At 35.7% G+C, this 24,245-nt stretch overlaps 1 protein-coding gene across 3 annotated transcripts in view; it reads left to right on the plus strand.

The window, feature by feature from the left end:
- The window catches only part of LOC132787383 (lachesin), a 59,512-nt gene extending 42,659 nt beyond the window's left edge, over positions 1-16,853 (plus strand). Inside the window, exons 5-13 of one of the 3 annotated variants that reach the window (XM_060794389.1) lie at positions 469-534; positions 593-632; positions 706-861; positions 950-1,078; positions 2,826-2,963; positions 6,657-6,821; positions 7,827-7,886; positions 8,970-9,056; positions 14,927-16,853. In XM_060794389.1, the coding sequence (XP_060650372.1) occupies positions 469-534; positions 593-632; positions 706-861; positions 950-1,078; positions 2,826-2,963; positions 6,657-6,821; positions 7,827-7,886; positions 8,970-9,056; positions 14,927-15,714 (1,629 nt within the window). In that variant the 3' untranslated portion in view covers positions 15,715-16,853. Of the gene's footprint in view, positions 1-468; positions 535-592; positions 633-705; positions 862-949; positions 1,079-2,825; positions 2,964-3,031; positions 3,634-6,656; positions 6,822-7,826; positions 7,887-8,969; positions 9,057-14,926 lie in introns of those variants that run through there. The other 2 variants (XM_060794394.1, XM_060794402.1) reach the window with 2 other exon arrangements.
- Positions 16,854-24,245: the final 7,392 nt, after the last annotated feature.

The following is a 24,245-nucleotide window of genomic DNA, read 5'->3' on the forward strand; positions in this document are numbered from 1 at the left end:
TAGAATGTAACTGTGATTTATTGGTTGATCGATAGTTAATATTGTTGTCACTTCGTGTTTTACTTATTCGTAAATATATTATTATTAGTATCGGTTTCCCCTCAATACATTTGAATGCCATATTTGTCAGATATAAAAACCCAGAAGAAAAACAGCAAAATGTAAAAATATCGCTAAATAGTTTTTGGTATATTTCTTAAGTCACTCGATATTTATCGGGGTAAAATCGAAACAAAGCTCACCTCAACACAAAATAATAATAAAAACGTCGAAAAATCTTTGCAAATTGCATTAATGATTTTGCCAAATCATTCTTCTTAAATTTTTGACGATTTGGATTTATAATTTGGTTGAAGTTTGCTCCACCTTTTTTACTCTCAAAATTATAGTTGCACATTCTTTGCTGTAGCTCTGGCAAAAGTCTATTATAGTATAATAATATTTATTATTCTGTATTGAACTTTACAGTGGTATTTACACATTAAAGAGGTTGAAGAAACTGATCGCGGCTGGTACATGTGCCAGGTTAATACGGTAAGTTTCCTTTGTCTTCTTTATAGACAGAAGTTCTCATTCTTCCATTTGATTACAGGATCCCATGCGTTCGAGAAAGGGCTACCTTCAGGTGGTGGGTAAGTAGAGTCTCAACTCTTTGGCTATTGAACTGAAGTACTCACATTGTTTGGCTCGGTTTTGTTCTCGCAGTGCCGCCGATGATTGTCGAGGGCATGACCAGCAACGATATGGTAGTGAGAGAGGGTCAGAATGTCTCATTGATGTGCAAGGCGCGTGGCTATCCCGAGCCCTACGTCATGTGGCGCCGAGAGGATGGCGAGGAAATGCTAATTGGCGGAGAGCACGGTAAGTGGCTAGCGCATTGCATTCACCGTTCACGAACAATACCAGTTCAATTTGGCATTCGTTTTTCCCTTGTTCTTCAAATACACAGTGAATGTTGTCGATGGAGAGCTGCTACACATTACCAAAGTGAGTCGACTCCATATGGCGGCTTATCTCTGCGTGGCATCCAACGGGGTCCCGCCGTCGATTAGCAAACGGGTTCACTTGCGTGTCCAATGTAAGTACAAGAAACTTTCTACATTTTTATAAATTTTAATGAAATAGCGGTATCAATAAGCACAACTAAAATACAATAACGGAATGCAATTCTCGCAATTGAAAATACACTAATTATTGGAAAGTGTACTTTAAAATACTTTTGTATCACAATGGCTAATATTCTTTTTTTATATAAACTTTTCTTTAAAATAATCTCTTCAAACCCCTTGAAAACAACATAAGTTCGCAAAACTAGCTGAACGTAAATATTACTTTTAGAATTATCTTTAATTCAAAAGCCTTACATAAATAAGAATGAAAGCTGCTATCAGATACCCGCTGCCCACTTTCATTAAGAGCAAAACATTACAGAATTTTTCTTAAATAATACAAAATTAATAACTGCGCTAAGTTTTCGATCTGCGATGGCGGATATAGGCGTGGCAAAAATATAAAACGAACTTGATCTGCGAGAAACAATAACAGATGGTGACGAATAAAATCAATTACAGCTTTCGAAATCCAATAAAAAAATCCTACCCTTCAAATAATGTTTCCTAGAACACGAGCTTAAGTTCACAAGCATAAAAATCACAAAAAGTTAATACAATTGGTCTATTTCAATTTGAGCGAAGGATTTAAAAAGGTTTAATATTATCTCAATTGAAAAAAGAAAACTTCACGTTTTTATTGTTTAACCGAAAATGTCAAGGGGCAAGCGAATTTCTTAAAACGATATTTCAGCAACCCCGAAGTACTTTAAAAGGTCAATCGATATGCGATTAAAAGTAATTCGAGCTGTTCGAAACTCAACGTAACGACAATCATACGACAATCTCATAACGAATTCCACGTGCCAACTTATACAATCCATTTAGGGGCAAAAGTTTTATGCAATATTTACGAGTATGTGCCGTTCCGTTCCGTTCCGATTGTTCGAAGAGTGGAAAGCGTTCAGACAGACGCGTTGTTTAATGCGTAAAATACACAGAAACAAAGCTTTTCCCTCTCCCCTCTACCTACTATGACCATTTGGAGCACCTCGTGTTGCAGTTTTCGGGGCAATAACCGCAGCGTGTCCTCAACATTGGCACACAAAATGGGGCCTAAAGTTTTAGTGACGATGGCGGAGGGGGCAAAGAGGTGCACGCACTTGGCCGAAAATCGACCAAAGCTGCAGTCACGTTAAATTAATTTACCAGTATGTAAGCGTGTGTGTGTTCGTGCTTGTGTATGGTACGTGTGTGTGTGTATGTGTGTGTGCTCATTTCGAGTTGTTTGTGGGCGTTTTGTTTGTTTGTTTGTCAGCAGGTGTTATTTTGTGCCCCAGCGCAGTGTACGTGGTGAAAATGCGTTGCCAATGCCATCGCAGCTTTTGTTGTTACTGTCACACACACACACACACATACACACACAACCACACGTGGAGAGACACTCGCTTCAGCTGCTGTTGTTGCAACAAAAGCTATTTACACATACGGCCAGGCACAATCTCCACGCTTACAGGCGCACTTTTAATGACCGAATGCATTTTAATCCAAAAACAGTTTGCAAACTCACGTAAAATGCATGCGAAACTTGCTACCGAAAATCTGTAATGGAAAATGAAGCTCTATGGGATCGAGAGTCAACAAAATTGATGACTTTTAATTACTTACCGATCGAGATAATAAATGCGAAATCGCAACTCAGCGAATCTGTTTTAAACCAACTAAAAAATGTCTCTTCATCTTAAATCATTATTTTTGCGATTCCTTTCCTTCTAGTTCCGCCAATGCTTTCGATACCAAATCAATTGGAAGGCGCATATGTCGGTCAGGATGTGATGCTCGAATGTCATACGGAGGCGTATCCAGCATCAATTAACTATTGGACCACCGAACGCGGCGATATGATAATTTCAGGTAACTTTTACTTAAATGTTATTTAATCGAATCGAATCGAATCAATTGTGTGTTGTATTTTACTTCAGTCAAGCAATAATCGCCATTAAAAAGGCGACTCTTGATCAGAAGGGAAACGAATGAAAGAGAGCGACTTTTCAATGTAGCCACGTTTATTATCTGAAAAGCGATTGTAAATGAGCTTACTCTGTAATGAAATTACTGCCTGGCAGCGTCAAAGGGAGATGCGGAGACGGAGGCTCAGCAGCAACATTCAGAAAACTGTCATGTAAAATGGCAAAAATTAAAATTCGCATCAGTGCGTGAACGAAAAAATAAGTTAAGCTGCTGCCATTGTAGCAGCAATCACAGCTGAATTCCCCTTCAGGCAAGCAACAAATACAAAGAAACAAGACAAGTGCATTAACTTTTACTGATCGACTAAAATATACTCCTTAATTTATTTTTGAATATTAAAATTCAAGACGAAAATGAAATACTACAACTTTAAGCAAAAGGAAGAAAATAATATTCAATGTTAGCATTAATTCAATTATCCTCTCTACAGGATATGAAATCATCGCAGTCTATAAACTGCGAGCAATCATTGTTGCTGATGCATTTTTTTTTGCATTACTCATACGCAATGAGTGACAGGCATTCGAAAAACTCGAACACACATTCATTCGCAAACTGTTGAGCTGTTAATGTCACATTGTGAGACTACAAAGTAATTGTCTTTATTGGACAAGGTTTAACAATTGTCTCTTAAACAGAAGCCAGTAAAAGGATTTCAAGCGACAGTTTTACATTATAAAACTGTGTAGTTAAGCATTTAACTTTCATCTTTGCTTCAATCACCTTAAAAATTTATATTAATTTGCGAATTTTCGCCATGTTTATTAAATCAAATATTCAGTCGCATAAATTCGAGTATGGCATTAATATCGTAATCTGAATATGAGCTTCGCGGTAATATATAGCAATCTGGCTATCACAAGGGATTAACCCTTTCAATGACGCTGCATATTTGCGGACAGCATTTCTGCTACTGAAATTCCTCTTCAATTCCTGTAATTGGAAATGGCACTGATTAAATTACAGAAAGTCCAATGATCAGTGACAAACAGACAAAGCATTTAATTAACCACCGAGATCGGAATGCAAACATAAATTAAATAGCATTGACATTGACACAATGATAACTAATAACTAATAAATAATATTGTGTTGTCTGGCAAATTGGCAAAAACACCAAAAAAAAATAAACACAAATGTGTTCTGTGTTACATATAAGAAAATGCCACAATTACAATCGCGTTGTGCTCTAAAATCAGTGAAATTATGGTCTGTCAGTATAGCATAGTGGAAATGGCGAAAACATTATTTTGTAGCGGAAATTATATTAACATAATCACATTGGCAAATACATGTTCGAGAGTAGGCCAAGGGAGGTGAAGGCATCAATTCCGTATGTATGCAATAGTGCGTGAAGCGGAAAGTGCGTAAAAGCATGCAACAGTATGCAGAGCAACCAACAAAATGACCAGACCAGAGGCAACACAATATAATCCACGCATTTCGACCAAATTGAAACGAAAATAATTGCCAGTGCTGTACGATTGCTGAGCAGGAATCTGCAAAATCAATATTTATGGCAGTAACAAAAACTATTGCATACTTTTAAGCAACAATAAAAAACATTAAGGAAAATTATATACAAAAACATTGCATACTTTTAGGTAGCAAATAAAACCCGTTTACTAGAGCAAGTCCATATTAGTGCAGCATAAAAACAACGTTTAAATATCTTCTTATAAGCATTTTTATCACAGTTTGTTCTTTTGCCCGAAAAATGAGTCATCAAATATAGATGCGCTCGCCTTTAAGTCTGTGGCTTTAGTAGCATTGTTTTTATGCCTAAGTGCCATTTGTTTGTTCGATATGACATAGAGCGGAGAGCGAGCAGATACGCCAAATTACGGACAGGTATCAGGCTAGCAGAGACATTTCATATGCACACACGCACAGGCTAGACACACATGCATTCGTAAGCCGAGGCGGAGGCATGTAGAGGAGGTGTGGGGAGCAGGCAAATAAAACGCGAGTCTGATATCAGAAATCGCCGACGAGCATGATGCATGGCAAACAGACACTAAAAGTTTTGGGTAATAAATTTTAAGCGATTTCTGAGCGAAACGCGTAGAACTACAATGTGTGTTTATAGGATGTATTAGAAGAGGGCGGCAAGCAAAGACATCCAAGAATTTAAAAGACACATGAATATTGTAAAATCACAAAAATATAAATATTTTAGAAGTAATGTAAATAAATTAATATACCATTAAATCAATTGATATTTAACATTGATTTAATTTGTGAATTTTGATTATTATATTTTTTATAATATATAACAATATAATAATAATCTATAATGTAAAAAACATCGAAATACTAAAATTAGACATATCATTGTCCTTAAAGCAATGATTGAAAATAAACATCTGTACAATTTAGTTTGACCTACTATAGTGAAGAACAATAAATAAGCTTAGAACACATTTTGCAAATCAACTTGTCGAACAGCCCTCGTTCAACTGTCGCTAGCACATGCCATTTATCACAGCCTTAGTCAAGCTAGTACAAGAATTTCTCACACGCTGCCACCAAAAAGCGAAGAACAGCAAAAAATAAAGCAAACTTCTGTTTTATGTCCCAACATCGACAGAGGCATATTAAAAGTATAAAGTTGCTTGCAAAGCGTCGAAGGAATCGCATATGTCGAGGCCGTTGCTGCTGCTTCTGCTGCTGTTGATTATGAGTTAAATTATATATTTGCGTGTCAGAGGGACTTATAATGTGTAGCATGGAAAGTATCTGAGGAGAAACTGCCTCGTCACAAAAGGTGACTGACTATGCCATGATATGCCTGCATGTTTAGCCTCAAAAAGAAACTGAGAAGCAAAAGACATTTGTCACACACACGCATACACTTACACACACACACACACTGAAACAAGGAACATCAATTGAAGCACACAGCATGGCGTATGAGTAACATGCGATATCGCCTTACACTGCGCCAAACAATCAAAGTGGAATTAAGTTTATATATTTATATTTAATGCTACTTACACGAGGCATTTGCCAGGTTTAGGCTTTTTTTTTGGATTGTTAAATCGTTGCCTGGCCTAGTCTAGGCTAGACTACGCCCCTCGAAAAGTAGGCAGCAGAAACAACAAACTTAAAGCCAAAAGAAGAGAGAATAGAAAGGGAGCATTGAACAAAAGTTTTTCTTTTAGATTTTCACTGATTAATGAGAAAAGTTTTAGTTCTTGTGGATAGAGAGGAGAATTGGGCACTGTTCGAATCGAACTGCGGCAGTTTTAATTACACATACACGCAGTCACAGCAGTCGAAGTCAAGGGAAGAAGTAATGGCAGAGGGTGTAATTAGTTTGAGTCGCCATTGAAAACACAACTCGCTTCAGTGCTCAAACACACAGAAATGCAGGTGACATTAATTAATTGATTTTCTATTTTCTATTTTGTTTTTGCTGCTGTTTCTTTTTTACTTTTTTACTTGGGTCTTTCAGATATTTGATCAATTCAGATGATGGCTGCAAAACGAATTTAAAGCTGAATTTAATAATAAACGAATGTGTATAATAAACTGTATGCAATAAACTGTCTGTCGCACTTGCTCTGCTTGTAGACACTTCACGGGCTGGCGATAAATACGAGACCACATCAACCATCAGCGGTTATACAAAATATATGAAGTTAAAAATTCGCGCCGTTGGACCAAATGATTTTGGCACCTATCGCTGTGTGGCAAAAAATTCGCTGGGCGAAACCGATGGCAACATTAAGCTTGACGGTGAGTGACATTTCGACACACAACATATCTGTTTTTTTTTGTGCTTCTTTCTTTTACTACATTTTTATTTTGAACAATTCCTTAATTTATTGCACTCTATTTATATGCATGGCAGCTTGCATATGTGCAACATGTTGCTCTACCAACTTTATAAAGTGTATAAATGCCAGCACATTTTTTATTTTAAATTAAAATTGCTGTATTGTTTTCAGTTCTTTTTTTGTCGGTTGTGCTTTTCTGTATAACAAATGCTGATAAAACATTTTAAATTCTATGGGTACTATTGAATTGAATATATAAACAGAAAAATAAGACCTTAGATATTAATTAAAAATTTGTATAAATTATTTATATTTGTTTTTTATTTTTATTAACTAAAGTCTCTTTAAAATAGCAAAGCTTCTTTTATTTAATTAATTTGACTAATTCCAATAAATTCGGATTTTCGTTTAAATGCCATTAATTTGATTTTCATAACAAACCAATATTTTATTACATTGTCCAATGAAAACAAATATTTTAACAATTAACTTCCTTTTCTGATTTTTGTCTCAGAGTAGAAAATACCCTAGGCCAGAAAGAAAAATAAGACCTTAGATATTGATTCAACATTTAAATCTATATTTATATTTATTTTTTTAATATTCTTAAAAAAGTTGTAAGGATTGGTGGATTTGGCTGACATTTTATATCATTCGGTATATTTTATTTTGTGTGTGTACTTTTAATATATTTACCGAATATGGTCTTATTTAAAATTGGTAGAGAGTATCTCACAGTCGAGCACACTCGACTTATTATTTGTATAATCTAAAGTCACATTTGATGCCAAGAAATATTTGTGCAATAAATTTATACAGTGGGTAATAACGTACTCTATAAACAGAGTAAAGATAAATAAAACCTTAGATATTGACTTAACATTAATTTAAATCCTTTTTTTTTTGTTTAAACTCAAGTCTCGATATATTTGTGCAATAAATTTATATTTTTTTCTCATCTCAGAAATGCCAACACCAACGACTGCAATTATCTCGGAAATGGCCATGTTGAATCGAAGTTATGGTGAGTTTATCAATGCACACACACACACCCATATAAAAAACTATTAATTGATAATGCGTAGAATTAGTTTTTATTTTGTTTATATGTCAACCAGCACTAGCTCACTCACTCAACCTCGAATGCGTTCAAAAGTTCATATTGATAGTTTTTTACCTTTCTGCACCGCAATCATCATTAACATCAACGGCACTATGAAATGAGACTCAAAACTAAAACTTATTGCCATCAGTATCATCAATATCATTCAGATGGTCTTTAATTTTGTGACTGCAGATGCTCGTAAATTCCTTAAAACATGCCTTGAGAATCGGACAGCTTAAATTGTGCGCCACATAGTGGCAGCGTTTGCTTCCACTAGAAACTCTGACTATAATCAACGCAAATAGCACAAAATACTCATACTTAAAATAAAGTGACCGACAGACTTGAAACTCTGGCGGTTAGCCAAAGAGACTTCAGTGGCCTCCCCACCCCCTTTTATTCGACTCCCAGTTACCCCTCAGCCCCTCAAGGCAGCTTGCATGCAATTTCTGTGTCCATTTTTGCTTGTTTTTTCCATATTTATTTTCTCTTCTTACCTCTGTGTGTGTGTGTGTGTGTGTGTCTGTTTTATTCTTTGTTTTTGTTGCCGCTCCTCAGACGGCTATTAAATGCAAATAAATGCAAAAATTAAATAAAAATACCTAGAATACCATTACGTCTATATGTATATTCATTTTCTTTTGCTATGGTTTCCTCTTTTTCTCTCCTATGTTTTCGGCTGCTTCTCAACGTTCTCATCTTACTTTTGAATATTTCTTTCATGTTGCGCCTTACTTGCACACAACCAACAACAACAACAACGAAAAAAAAATGAAATATAAATAATAATAAACAAAACTCAAACAAAACAACCAACAACCACATTATTCATGTACCGTCTTGTCGTTGTACTAAATCCAAACTTCCAACTCTTTTTCTCCCCTGCATCCCCCCGTCCCCTTGACTGACTCTTGCTGCATAAAATTATTCGCAAAATCTAAATGATAAAAAAAAAACAACATCGGCAACAACAACAACGACGACAACTTCGCATTGCAAAAGATGGCAAGAGACGTCATAGAAATAAATTTGAGTCAGCCAACGCTTTGCCTGATTACGGGGTTGAGGAGTGGCGTGACGGTGCTCAAGGTAAGTACCCGCTACCCTTCTCCCGTATCTATGTTATGTATACGATCTGTATTGTGCGCCTTTTCACAATTTGCACGTAGCACGTCGTTCACATCTTACTCTCATCTTGTTGCAGTTTCTTTTCATTCATTTGTGGGAAATATTTTCATATTTCAAGTGTGTCGCGTTGGCCTTCTCTTATGCATAGTATTTGCCCGGTTGGCAGTTCTCATTTACCAGTTGCCAGTTGCCAGTTGCCATTTGCCATTCAAAACTTATAATAGCAAAATTTGCACTTTGCCTTGCTTTTGGCTTCTTTTGGGCTTTTGTTTGGAGCCAAGTGTTTAGCGCAAACGTTAAAAATTAATTAAATTTCCTCGGACAAGATGACGCTTGCATTTCTAGTTCTTGTTTTCAGTTCGCATTTCATATTTCGCATTCTCCGGCTGTACATTTTATTGCTTTCTAGTTGGTGACAACATCGTTGCCATCTGCGATTTATAAAGTGCCAAAACCAAAATATTTAAAGATAAGTAAATGTTTATAAATCTTAGCTATAAAGCAATAATGCTGTTTAACAGTTAGTTAATTATTTCGAAATGTCGAGGATTACAAAAGACTGACGTTTTATTAGATTACTGCTTGAATTAATAATCTTTAAATATTATATATCTTGATTTGTAAGTCAGTCCGTATAAACACTTAGATCTCATCTAGATCTAGATCTATAATTTTTTTCTTAAGAGTAAGTGTACGAAGATCAAGTTTGTTTTATATTTTGAATATATGTTACTCCTCCATCGATATACCAAATATGGCCTTCAATATATTTTAGTATTTTGTGGTATATTTTTAGTATAATACCGCACTGTTTTGCTTTTATTCAAAATGAGTAACGGATATCTTACAGTCGAGCACACTTGACTATTATTTTTTCCTTTTTTCTCAATGTCCACTGTTCATAGTCGACTTTAAATAAAAAGGTAAACTTAAAGATTATATCGATTCTTTGTTGATAGAGGAGAAATACAAACATTTAAGCTACACAATTGCGATAAAAATAATTGCGTAAAGTTCCGGCAAAGAAATATGTAGTTAGCGAGAGGAAGAGCAAAATGGCACAAACAATGCAAAAAGTGAACCGGAAGAGAGCCCGCATAGCTCGTATCAAACGCGCCACAAACGCTAACCATCAAATTGCGGGAGGGTTGAGGAGAGGAGGAGGGGACCGTAAGCTGTGGCAACTCACCCACAGAATGCAGCCACAAAACACCTAGCAACAATTTATTTTAGTATTTTATTCTATTTTCATTTCGAATGCACGCCAAGCATTCGAAACGAAACATTTATCGAGCTGTTGTGAATGTTTCACACTCAAAAGCTGCATGTATGTGTGTGTATACGGTATGCTTTGTGTGTGCGGATGTGTGTGTGCATCTCTTTTAGCCAGTCAAATAAATCTACAGCAATAAAAATGCCATCAATCGCAAAAATGCAGCAACAACAATGACAAGCTGGAGCACAGCTTAAATGTTGATTGACAGTGACATTGTGACGTTGTCAATACCAATAACCTCGTCCAGTTTAGCCAGACAGGCTGCAGGACACGCACGCGTGTCCTGTGCACGTGCACAGCCACACACAAAATTCATGAACTGCACAACAAAATGTTGACAACGCATGTGTGACAAATTAGTCCGAAAGAACTCGCAACAAATTAGCCATAACCAGTCTGTGGTTTCTATTGTGGTTTTTGCATATTTTCCACACTGCCTACTTGCAACCAGCAGCGCATTCCAAAGCATTTAATCCGCACTCGGCACTCGGTACTCGGCACTGCGATTCGTTGGTTTGCTCTGGCCAAAAATATCCACTAGCAAAAATGTTGATTGCATTTAAAATGCAATTATTTAAGGCACGCGTCCGTAAAATGCCGTTCAACCGACTGCACTAATGAACTGGATCCGTCCAGAGGCGCAGACGAGCAGCTGCAGAGGGGGTTTGAGTTAAGCGTCTGCTTGTCTGAGAAAAAAGACTACGCAGAGTCGATGCTCCAGACGGACAGACGGTCAGACAGGCCGATGAGAAGGCGGGCAAACGCAGTCGTGCATTCCAAGTGGCTTAACAAAGAAAGCAAGAAAGCAGAAAACAACTGCACAGACACACACACAATACACATACAATATCACGATGTGTAGACGCGTGTGTGCGATTAGTGAAGCTTTTTTTTGGTTCATACATTGCTTTTAAGGGACCACAGACTGTCAAAAATGAAGTTAAAACATTTAAAATTCTAGAAGAAATTAAAGTCTCGTCCTCAGAATTTTAAAAATTAATTTTATCTGTTATCTGAATAATAAAATATACCTTTAACTTAAATATTACATTTCACGATGATGACACAAATATTAAAAGAGAGGTAACAGACTACCTTTAGTCTAGTTTTTACTTAGAGCTTACAGTCAAATTTAGAATTTATCTCAATTATAAAAAATTTCATTTACTTAAATATTACTTCATATAATTGGGTTATTAAATTTCGCGTTGATGACACACATTAAATGTGGCCCTTAAGAGGTCACAGACAGTCAAAACAATAAAGCAATAGCAATAAGTCTAGCCGAAATTTGTATCTACAAAATTATGGGATAATTACAAGAATGAGTTCATAAAGCATATTTATATATTTAAAGCATACTAAAATAATTTTACTTAAATAGTGCCTCAGATAAAATGACAATTTAATTTCGCTACATTGAATTAGTTTAAATTCAGACTTTAAGAGGTCAGAGCTTGTCTTAATAAAAATAAATCAGTTAAAAGTCTAGTCAAACATAATCTACTCAAGTTCTGTTTACGATTTAAAATACGTGTGGCGAATGCCACGTAAGTAAAACGAAGTAGGACTTCTTAGACCAATTCAGCGGGATGGTTCAAGCCTTTCCATTAAACCTCTTAACACATAAGTATCTCTGAAGATTTGTCGAAACACCTCAACATAATTAAAGTTTTTAACATGTATTGTAATAAATTAAATTATAACATACACATTCACTATTCCGTGATAGAACTTAAAGTGACAAAAAACTAAACTGCTGATAGAAATAATAACGAGTACTCTTTTCTTCAGTTTTTCCTTTTTCTCGCACAAAAGTTTTCTGGTCTCGCGCTATTGATTTTTGATCGTAGACAGGGTTAACGGAAAATTGCATTTAAAAATAAACAAAAAATATTTCATTTAAGCCCCGATAAAAACGAAAACGAACGCACAGAAAACGTTGCCACAAAACCGAGCACAAAATGCCATTCTGATTGATTTGCGATTGACAGTTTTGACGTTGAGTTGTCAACGTTTTGTTTTATTTTATTTACGTTTTTTGTTTTCCATTTTGCCGTTGCTTTTATAATATTTATCTTTATATACATCATATTGCCAGAGCTGAGAGAACAAAAGATGCGTAGAATATAAACGAGGAATATTTATTGCCACGGAATTGGCATTGAAATGAAATATGCCATCAAAAATTGACTGAATGTCACACTGACACCTTTTCAATGTGTTCTCAATCAAGTGTAAATGCGGGCATTCACAAAGATACCCACATGCACATTCAATATACTCATACTCAAACTCAAACCCAGTCTCGCACACTCACTCTTGATATTTATGTCGCCGACATCAATCAAAGGGCAAAGTGTATTTCCGCCTATGTTTTGCTTAGAGGCCCCCAAACAAACAGTCCAAAGTAGACCATAAAGTCCTCGAAATACTTGTATAAATATAAGGGTGGTGTTGACTACCCTTGATGCTCTTAGAAAGCCTTTAAGTTATGTTTATTCGAAGTGCTTGGGCTATTTGAAGCAACTTTATTTGAGCTTCGGCGGAGCATCCATCACTTAATATTTATGACTTTGATTGTGTGAACGGTGGGTAAATCCACCAACACCAACACCAACAACTCCCAACTACAATGACCGCCAGCCAGAAAAACATCATCAAAAACGAACCACAGAGATCCACACAGATGGCTAAAGGAAAATCAACGCAATGCTCGCTTAAATACCACTTTGTTGTTATTTATGACGCCAGCTGATGAAAAGCCAAATGCCAAAGATTAAAACCAGATAAAATATATTTAATAGCCCCCCCTTATGAACACCTCCCAACAACCAATATGAGCTGTCTGAATATGCGGGTCTGCACTGTGGTTTGCTATTGATTGAATATGAATTGAATATCAATAAACTTGCGGTCAATGTTTACAACACGTGGTTTTCTATTGCATAGAATTCTATTAAATAGTGTACAATTTTTAAAAATTTAAATGTATGTTGAAAGTTGAGTTATTTAATTGAATTTTTCGCGAGATTGTTGAGCACTTTGAAACCACTGTAACTGCCATACATATATCAAACATTGACATGCGGTCAACAAAGTGCGTTCAATGACGTGCATAAAAACCGAAAACAGAGACAGCCAGCGAAAAAAGAGGGAAAGAGAGAGAGAGAGAGGGAAAGAGAGAATAGGGACAGCACTCAATCAGTTGGAGACAGCGACAAACGCTGTCCAAGCTTGGGTACATTGACTGGCAGCCCTATAAGGACGAGAGACGCACAGAAGCAAGCAGCTTGGTAAAATATTGTCAAGTAACCGCTGTCGAAATGCTTCTCGCATGCATTGAAGAAATAAAGACACACACAATGACGTTGTAAAAAAAGAAGAAGGAAAGCTACAGTCGAGTGTGCTTGACTGTAAAATACTCGCTACTCAGTTTAAAAAAAGTAAATCAGTGCGGTATTAATTTTGAAATGCTCCAAATTATTATAACGCTAAAACTTGGTGTATAGATATAGTACTATATACAAAATATACCAGATTGTCAACCAAAAGCTGGAGTAAGTAGGCGCTCTTGCCCACAGAAAAGTAACTTCAACAATTATTTGATCGCAACCAAATTTAGAAATCATAAAAAGTATAGTTATTATTGCATGTAGGAAGTGTATGGGAGAAAGTAGGTGTGGAAAAAATGTGAAACAAACAAGATCTGCGCTGTCGAAATTATATGTCTATCTCTTGTAGTCTCTGAGATCTTAGTGTTCATACAGACGGACAGACAGACAGACTGACGGACTTGGCTATACCTTTTCGTCTTTTGTCGTCAATCAACAATATATACTTTATAGAGTCAAATATGAGTTCTTCTGCCTGTTACATACAAATCCAGGAGGCATCATTTTATAATACCCTTCTATCCTTTGGGTAGCGGGTATAAAAACTAATGTAAAAGAAAACTGGGGAGAAAAACGAAGGAATGGGATGCAACTAAAAGATGTCAACAAGCAGCAAAGGGAGCTCACTTAAGTGAGAGACCTATAAATAAAGCTTTGAATGATTGACCAAAGCAAGTGTGGCAAAGGAAGTTGGTGTCAGATGAAGTTATTACTCTGTCTGCGAAGGAGCGAAACGAAAATGTAATTTAAAAACATCACTCAGCAAAAATTTCGCAATAATAGAGACTGTAAATTTAATGAGTTACTTGACTTATTAAGCATAATTTAGTTAAATTTAAAGCTCATAAGCCACCGCAAATCTTAGTGGCTTAAGCTGATAGACAATCGATAAATTAGGAAGCAATACTTGTGAGCAAGGAACTATTAAACGCATAGCACACTTTCTGGCAGCTCGCAGCAATTTTCTTTTATGCCTCTTGATGTATCCAATGCCAAAAGCCACAATTCGGCTTTGGCAAACGCGCAGAATAAATGAAAATATAAACCCGACTAACCAGAAACTGATTACTACTAAAGCTCACACTCCCCCGCCCCTTCGTCCCATTCGCATTCACATTCTCCGTACTCTACTATTCCTCTACATTTTTGTCGATTCGCAGGCAACCATCATGCTGGCAACACTGGCGATAACAATCAAACGCCCGTGCGTAATCCGCCCGGAGCATTTCACAATTCTGCAGGCTCACTGGCACAGCATAATCTACTTGGTAAAATAATGCGCGGCATTAAAACGCAATCATTTGGGATTTTCAAACGTTTATCGAGTTATTTGCCAGCGGCGCTGCTAGCGTCGCTGCCGCTGTCGCCGCAGTCGCCATCGCTGCCAAGTCGGTGGCGTATGAGTAATATGAAAAACCAGGCCCAGCCACAGTATTCACCGGAGACTGTTGTCAACGCGCAGCCAACAAACATAACCAACAAGAACAACAACAGCACCTGCCAAAGGACCAGCAACACAAGCACAACGAGCAGCCGTAATAAATGGGCGTGGCATCGAGAGCAACGCCAATTTCACATTGCTCATACGCCGCGTGTGGCGTCAACGCAAAAGCAATGCCATTGGCCGATGCTCATTTGCATAGTAATATTAGCTAGCAATTTTGTAGCCACCGATGTTATGCCAAAGTTGCTGTCGTCGTTGCTGCTGTTGTCGTTGTTGCTACTATTGCTGCATTTTATCGGCAGCCACATCGCATTTTCTATTAGTGCGACGCATAGGCAACATTTAATGTTAACATTTTGGGCCGTCGGTAATAAGCTTGCCGTATTCTTGCCGCAAATTTATACAGCGACAGCAACAACAACAACGCTAACAGCAGCCACAACAGCAGCAGCAGCCAACGCAAATACATTCACTGTGCTCTGCTTCCAAACGTATTCAAGATGAAATCAAATAATTGCAAAAAACTCATTTAGGGCACAACAACAGCAGCAACAGCAGAGCAAGAGCAGCGACACGACGAGCATTGGAAAAGAAAATCAAACTTAGACGAGTAAGAAACACATTCGAAATAGCAACAGAAATATTAATAGAAACAAACTCAATATACTTGTAGTGTGGTAAGATTTCCCCCATATCGTACATGATTAATGTAGATATATTTATGCAAGAGCGTAAAATGAAAATCCTCCAACAATCTATGTTATTCTAATCTGTTTTCCATTCATTCCATCTCTCACCATTAATTAAGTAAATAGTCAGCGCAATTGGCATAACAACTTTTCCCTCTTTTTTTTTAATTGCCAATCAGACAACTCAATGGGTGAAAAATGGTTTTCATGTAATTTTCTAAGTGCATTCACATCATGTTAGGTTAATTAAGAAGTTGAGAGTAATGTTCAATTTAATCGATTTTCAATGCATTTAAATTAAGTTCAAAGCAAACGAAAGTCTCTTTTGAACCACAATTTGTTATTATTCAGAACGTTAAGAAATAAATGAAATACAATTTTTTTAAAATTCGAAAAATATTTACATATTTTAAACATTAAAGCTTCATGATATTTGCAATTACTTTCGTTGTTTTTTCACCAATCTTATTCATAAACTGACCGACGTAAATTTGCTGCTGAAATATTTAATAAATTGTTGTTTGCCCAGCAAACATTTAATTTTCCAAATCAATATCAAATATGCGAGCAAAATGTTTATAGTAATGAAATATGCATGAGGACAACAAACAAATAAAAAACAAAAACTGTAATTTATGAATGGGATACTTTACTTATGCAAGTCGAGCAAAAACACATTGGAACATAAAAAATTATTGTAAAAAAAGTTAAAGGAAAAATATATACAAACAAAAGAAAAGAAATTAAGAAAAACTGTTAATCAAGTTTACATTTAGATGAACATATAACGTATAAAAAACACACAAACACACATATAATTAGCGAATTTACATAGTAAATTTAGCGTTAAAATAAATAATGCGTATATACAAAAGCGAAATAGCATTATTACTTAGTCAAATATTAGCTAGCGATACGATATATGTTGATCAATATTATATACGTTAAATACAAAAATCAAATTGACATACATTCTTATTTTAATTTACTATTTGTTTAAGAAAGTTAAAATTATTAAGAAAATAATAATTTATCATGTAAATAAAATTTAATAATAATTTCTTCCTCAAGGATTTTTCATATAATGATGTAAATACGATACTTAAGTTTAAACTTAATGAAAAGCAAATGGAAGAAATTTCAAAAAGTATAAACTATGCTTTAAAATACTTGTAAATATAATTAAGTATTAATATTATATGAAAGTTAAAGTGAATGTTGAAGTGTTGAATAATTTAATATCTTATATAAATTTACATATATATACGTATATGAAACATTTAATGCTAATTAAGTAGACGGTAAATCCTCAATCAGCATTTAGTAATTATAATTGAGAAACCCCTGAACTAAAATAAAAATCCAAAAGCCCAAACTATTTGCTGTTGAGTATGGAATTATATATGAGAACATTTTGTATTCTAAGCATAAGCGTTAAAAGCATAAAGAAGCTCAGCTAAATGTATGTCTAAAGTGAAAGCTATACACTATACAACTAACTATAACTAAATATATCGTACATTCAGATATATAGCTAGTTTATATGATTTCATAAACCGAACATATTTATTATATTATATATAGAAAGTGTGGAGAGAGTTCTACAATAAGTTGTGGCATATCTACTTATATGTAACATATATTTGTATGTAAATGTATGCTAAAGTTTACAACAAAATAAAAATAACAAAAAAAAACCTGTGTGAGAATAACGAGAAAGAGATGCGTTTATCTGTGTGTAGTAGCTAATGCTGGGGGCGTGGCAAATTACCTCCGACCACATTGTCTGGGAGGTGGAAACTGTTGCGAAACTGCAGCAAATGTAATCATATTAAGAGCTGCGCCAGCGAAAGGACACAAGTCTCAAGGACACTGCAGCTACCCGTATGTGGGAATACATCTGTGGTAACAAGACGGCAGCCGGCTCGAAAGCAATTGTGCAATTTGCCACAAGAAAGGAAGCAACAATAGAGCGAGCTGCAACAAAACAATAAACTGAAAAGTTGACGATGACCGCCAAGTGAAATACCTCTCACTAATTGTTGTAAGTGGTACAGAGGTACATCGCTAATCCCTTAGTTCTTTAAAACGCGAAGTTAAATTAAAATTGGTAGCTTAGAGAATACTGTTAATAAATTACTGTTTTAAATATATTATATAATACTATAATAAAGAAGACAAGACAATCTTAAACAAACTCCCATTTCAAAATGTGTTTCCAAGCAACATCTTTAATAGCTAGGTCAACAATTTTATCATACAATATTTCAGATAATGATATTCAAACTTACGTTATTCCGACACTAAGAGCAACTCTTTCATTCATTCCGAACAATTTCCAGGGTATGCGAGAACAAAACATTGCATCCGAGAACATAATCGTTGGCACAAGCGGCACAATTACCAAAAACCCACATACAAAAGCGAAGAAATACTCGTAGAGAGAAAAGCCCGATGGAAAGTAAAAGCTGGCTGCTCGTCTCGTCTTTATTTAAAACCGTGCCAAAAGATTTCCTCGTTGTTGTCGGTTCTCGGTTCTCAGTTGTCGGTTGCTTCTGGCATCATAAACATGTTGCAGTTTTTACAGCCGTCTGTCTCTCTCGCAGATGAAATTGTTGCGGCTGCCATTGAAATGTTGTCGTGTGGAAGTGAGCATATTTTCCAAGCAATTAGTGGTAGGAAAAGCGCATGCCAAATGGACGACAAAGTCGAACACTGGGTTAAGTGAGCTACATACAGCTGAATACGCATATACAAGTGAATCTACATTTACATATGTATGAAAATGTGTGTGTAGATGGCATTGCCAATGGAATTGTCATTAAATTTGAAATATTTGTGAAAGTGTAAAGCAGCTTAAGTAAACGGTGCGTATGTGCAATATGTTGTCCTATTTGATTTAACGTATGAATACAAGTTTCAAGAATAAATGTTATTTGTGATGATTGGAGTAATTATCTTCTTTAAACATTGAAAAGTCAAATAAAAAATATGAAAAAATATCTTTAAAATTTCATCCAAAATGTATTTATTATTTTATTCAATTGAATAATAAATGTATTATAAATTATAATGAATTTTAAACTACAAATGACAGTTTAAAGTGAAGAAATTGAGACAACTAGCACTTCCATGAGAGTATTTAAAGCCTTGCGTATTTGTTTCTAAAATTACAACAGTTACTTAGCAAGCGCAAACACAGGCTCTTTAAGCCAAGTGCAAAAAGTCAAAGTCAGAGAAACGAAAATGGCATTCGTCTGCTGCATTTCTCTTCGACAGCCACGCAGGACCTTTGTCTTCTCGTCCTTCTCATATGGCAAGCGTTCGCTGCGTATAGAAGTGGAAAATTCAATTTGCAAAGTGCATAAAAGTAGCAAACGACTGACGACGGACGACTGACTATGACGATGGCGATGAGAATGAGAATGCCACGTGTGAGCTTTCTCTCCACACGCGGCGTGTTTGTTGTTAAACAAAAGCGGCTGCTACTATCCTCAGTTAGGGCCCAGAAACTGAACCATATCTCGACCCAGACCAGAGGGCCACAAGCAGTCTGAATCAACGTCTGCTTACATATGCTGCAGCGACAAAGCTCTGTTGTGCGACTGAGAGGCAAATGTGTGTATGTATGTATGTAGATGACTGCAACAAACAAGTGGCATAGTGGCATAAACGTAAACGTAGCGCCTGAGTGACGCAAACATTGTAATTAAATCTACGTCAACATAAACGACGAATGTGAATGGTGATGGCACTAGGAATAACACAGCAAAAGCCAAATAGAAAAGCAGCAGAGGTACGTATGTAAAAGCTAGGTACGAGTCCTTCAACGTGATACATTCAACACTTTTGTGAACTAAAGTCCTGTTAGTTCACTTAACTGTTACAATGAAAAGTACAGCAAAGTCAAAGTCAGCAAAAGATAGAGATTTATTCAGATTCATGTAAGTATTTAAACAATTTCTTTCCAATAACATTTGTTTTATGTTATCGATTATTTAAAAAAAATACATGTAGGTATTAGTTTCCAATTATATTTGTTTTGTGTCATCGATTAGTTTTTAATAAATTGTGGATTAGTTGTAATTAAAAAAACTGTGTTTGACTTTCAAATGCAGGTACAAAATTGCACCATTTTAATGCGTACAAGTTAATAAGTAGTTACCACATTATTGCCTAACGATCCAATGTAAAAATTACTTATTATATTGCATAACCTATCGCTTTATTTTCAAAACAAATATTTACTTCATTTCTATTGATAAAACTAGGAAAAAATAAAGTGAACGTATTTTAAATAAACGCTTGTGATCTTTGAAATGAACCGCATAATATTCCATTTCTATATCAAATCAATGTTTCACACTAATTTAATTTTGTTCTCTGTTCTTAAACTTTTATAAGCAACTTTAATTGAACATCATCAGACCTCTGCCTGCAACTACATTAATTATTTGTCTTTACTTCTGCACTTGACACTTATCAATTGCTTTTTTTTTCTGATTAAAGTGACTGAAAAGTTAAATTACATTTGGCACATGCTGCAAATACCCCAAGAGTGCGGTAACAGTTGGTTAAAATGGAGAGTTAAATAAAAACAAAGTTGTTGTTTGGTGCATTTTAAATGTAAAATGTAAATATGTATTTAAATACTATTTGTCATTTCACCTTTAATGTTAACGAAACTGACTTTAATAGAGTCAAATGGTTATTGATGTAACAAGTATAATTTCATTTAAAAAAATAAATAAATTTAAATACAATTTAATGTTTGATTTTCAATTAGAGAGATAATAAATGTATATACAATTTCCGCAAATTTCTTCTAAGATGACAAGTTTACATTGAATATTTTAATTAACTGACAAGATAGATTAAACAAGTCATACAAAAGTATTTCTTAAATATCTTTGATACCTTTTATCCGATCGCATCCAAATTTTTAATACTAATTCTTAATAGAAGGTTATTATAACTTTGTGCCTTCAACAAATGCATATCACAGGCTTAACGAGTCTTCGCCGACCCCATACAAAATAAATAATAATTTAAATAATTGGTTGAAAATATGTAATCCGTTCTATATTGTGAACGTAATAAACCATACATAGCGTTGCTTGTATTTCAGTACTTGTTTAACATATTTAATTGCTATATTGTAAGAATGTCACCGCATTGTTTTGTTTTTATTAAAAAATCGGAGCGGGTATCTCATCTATACTGCAGCTTTCTTACTTTCTTTCTTTACAATATGGTTTCCATATTGCGTTTACATTGTTGTTTTTTTCTGTACTCTATATTACTGCAGTATCGTTAAAAGGCTGAATTAGCATCGCTAGCTGGAAATTTCTTTAGCAAAACAAAACTTAATAGTTATGTCTTAAATAATAACAACTTCCCAGCTTAAAGTATGTTTTAAACGTCATTTAACTAGGTTCATATGTGTCCATTATTTAAGCCGCTTGCAAATATCCATTAAACTGCACGCATATCTGCAGCAATTAAGACATAGCTAAAAGGCCAAAGGCATAAATCACGTATACGCCCCATTGAGCCCATTTTCATGCAGAGCCCATAAAAATAAAGAAGAAAGCTTAAACTGAATTGGAACTACGCAACACAATTTTTGCTTGCTTTCAAATGTATACTCATATGACCTAATTTGTTTCCATTAGACAGATAATAAATATTCGAGAGGTACGACTGTAACTAGGCAATCGATGGGCTCTTTATATTATATGTATGTATATACAAAGTATGCATCTATGTGTATCTTATGCTGCGTTGTGGGTGGCCCACAAATTGCCTGTCAAGTGTTTATTGTCGTGAAAGGGTTGAGCATCGGAAGTCAGGAGGCAGTATATTAAGTTGCAGTGTTTGGCTTTGATAAAGGTCAAAAGCTGTCCAGCAATTATAAGGCCAAGTAATACGATGCCTTACCCAAACACACACTCACACACACAGACACACACGCAGACACCACTTATGGTTAATAGCCGTGCAGGGGCAGTGAGAAACAGGACGAACGGATGAGCCAATAAAGCAATAACTTATTGCGTGTTGACGCTGATATCGTTTGGCTGTGGCCACTTATCATAACGCAGTCGCGTTGATGGCTCTCATGGCCGTAGGTTCTTGCTTGGCCCTTAGGTATACACGCAAATACTTCTGCAATTATGCTAAAAGCGTTAAATTTATAGTTTCCCACATTCGACTGTCTCCCGACTGACTGCCATTTTTAACATGGCTCGGCTTGTCTGCGTCCAAATAAATGGCTTTTAGAGCACGCGTTAATGATGTTGATTGTAGCTCTGGGAGCCTGCAGCTCGGCCCCAACTCGAACTCAAACACAAACCCGAGCCCGAGTCAGAGTCAGAGTTCGAGTCCGAACTTTAACTCCAACCCAGGACAGTTGGCCACCTCTACAGGTAGTATTATGCCATGTTTAATGTTTTTGACTAATGTTTTATAGCTGCGCCGAGTCGACAGACGGTTTCAGTGCGAATGTTCGCCGTTTGGTTAAATTTTATGATGATATATGGTCAGCGTTTGCTGTTTCATATTGCCCACTCGATGCAGACCGTTGTTAAGGATTTAGCGTCATATTTATTACGGCTGAGTAAACAGTTTATGATCATGTTATGGGTCTAGCAATAAACAAAGAGTCGTTATAAAGATAACATACAAGTTGAATGTTCGAAATATTAGTAAAGTTTAAAGTATTTGAATTTCAGTTAATTTCGAAATACAAAACCAAAAAGCTTTGCTGAAATATTCCACTTCGTATTCAGCTACCAACATAAAGTTACTTCTCCATAGACTCCAGCTAATATACAAAAAAGTTTCATGCACACATCCGCCCAGTTTGCCATCAGATGAAGCAACAAAAAATGTTGCTGTGAAATGCGCTTAGTATACAAGTTTTTGCGCCAACGCCCAAAATAACATTAGCAAAAATCACTTAAATGGCTGTAATTTGTTTGGCGCATGGGGCGAATACGTTACCTGTGGGGTCGCTGTTCACTCAACAGCAGCACACACACACACACACATATACAGCTTCTGGCAAACTTAATACAACAAATTTGTGTGCAATTTTGGGCGTAAAACAAAACGCATTGGAAAATTTAAAGTGCAGCCAAAGCGGAACCGCCCAAAGAGCCCCAGAGAGAATCACCGAAAAACTAAAAAAAAAGAGAAAAACGAAAACAACAACAAAAACAAAAACCATTCGCTGAAAAACTCATCACTCAAGCGAAAAACACGAAATAAGTGCAAGGCCCACGCCCAATACCAACAACAGAAGTACGAGCAACGGCAGCTGGAGCAACAGCAGATCCCATCAAACACAATGGCGTAGTTTTTATTTTTTTTGTTAACAAACACACATAGCAAACCTATACACTCGCAGCACACACATATATACAAACGTAGAGTAAACAATTCTCAGTACGACGCTGGGCCAACCAGCAAAATGGTTTAAAACTCAATTAAAGTTTTAGCCGCAAAATAAATGCAAAAAACTACGGTGGCGGCAACGTCGACAACAGCTACAGAAACAATAATACTATATGTACTTCCCCCCAAAAAGGTGGCACAATTTCGGCAAATAAACGAACTGGAAAAAAATATATACCCTCACTCTAAAGTATTGAAATGCTAATGAAACGCATTGAGTATATCGTATTCCCAACTTGAGAACGTCTCTCAAATTTTCAATTATTTATGTATTCTTGTATTGTCATTGTCTGATTGATTGATTATTTGGGAAATTCATTTCAAACTGTTTATTAAGGTGTAAGCACCTTAACACTATAATTAATGCTGACGTATTTCAAGAAAGGTACATCCCTCAGTCGTTATTCGAATTATCCCTGTAATTCAAATGAAAATCACACAATTCAATTGAATTTCCTAAAACTGCTGCAGCAACGCCAAAGACTGCCAAAAACTTTGACGAGCCTCCCTCTGAATGAGTGAATGAGTGTGCGAGTGTGATTGTTTGTTTGTGATTAGTTTACTTGGAGCTGTGGTCGTAGTATTGGTGTCTGGATTCGTTTGTTTTATGTGCTTCGCTTCGCTTCGAAGTCCAATTTTACTCTATTTGCTTTTGCCATTTGAAGTGCTGTTGAAAAACACACAAATCGTTTGAAACTTCTCTACGAGATTAATGAAGTTTAACAACATTTAACTGGGCATTCCTTTTAGCGCGTTTTATCCACAACAAGTTCGAATTTACTTTATTGGAGCGTAAAATCGCATTTTTCGGAAATTTGTAAACAACATTTAGTCTAGTTTTATTTTATCGTTATGTTATTCGCTTATGATTATTAAAAACAAGTATGA

The sequence above is a fragment of the Drosophila nasuta genome, chromosome 2L, assembly GCF_023558535.2.
Source record: "Drosophila nasuta strain 15112-1781.00 chromosome 2L, ASM2355853v1, whole genome shotgun sequence".
In the NCBI taxonomy this organism is placed as follows: Eukaryota; Metazoa; Arthropoda; class Insecta; order Diptera; family Drosophilidae; genus Drosophila; species Drosophila nasuta.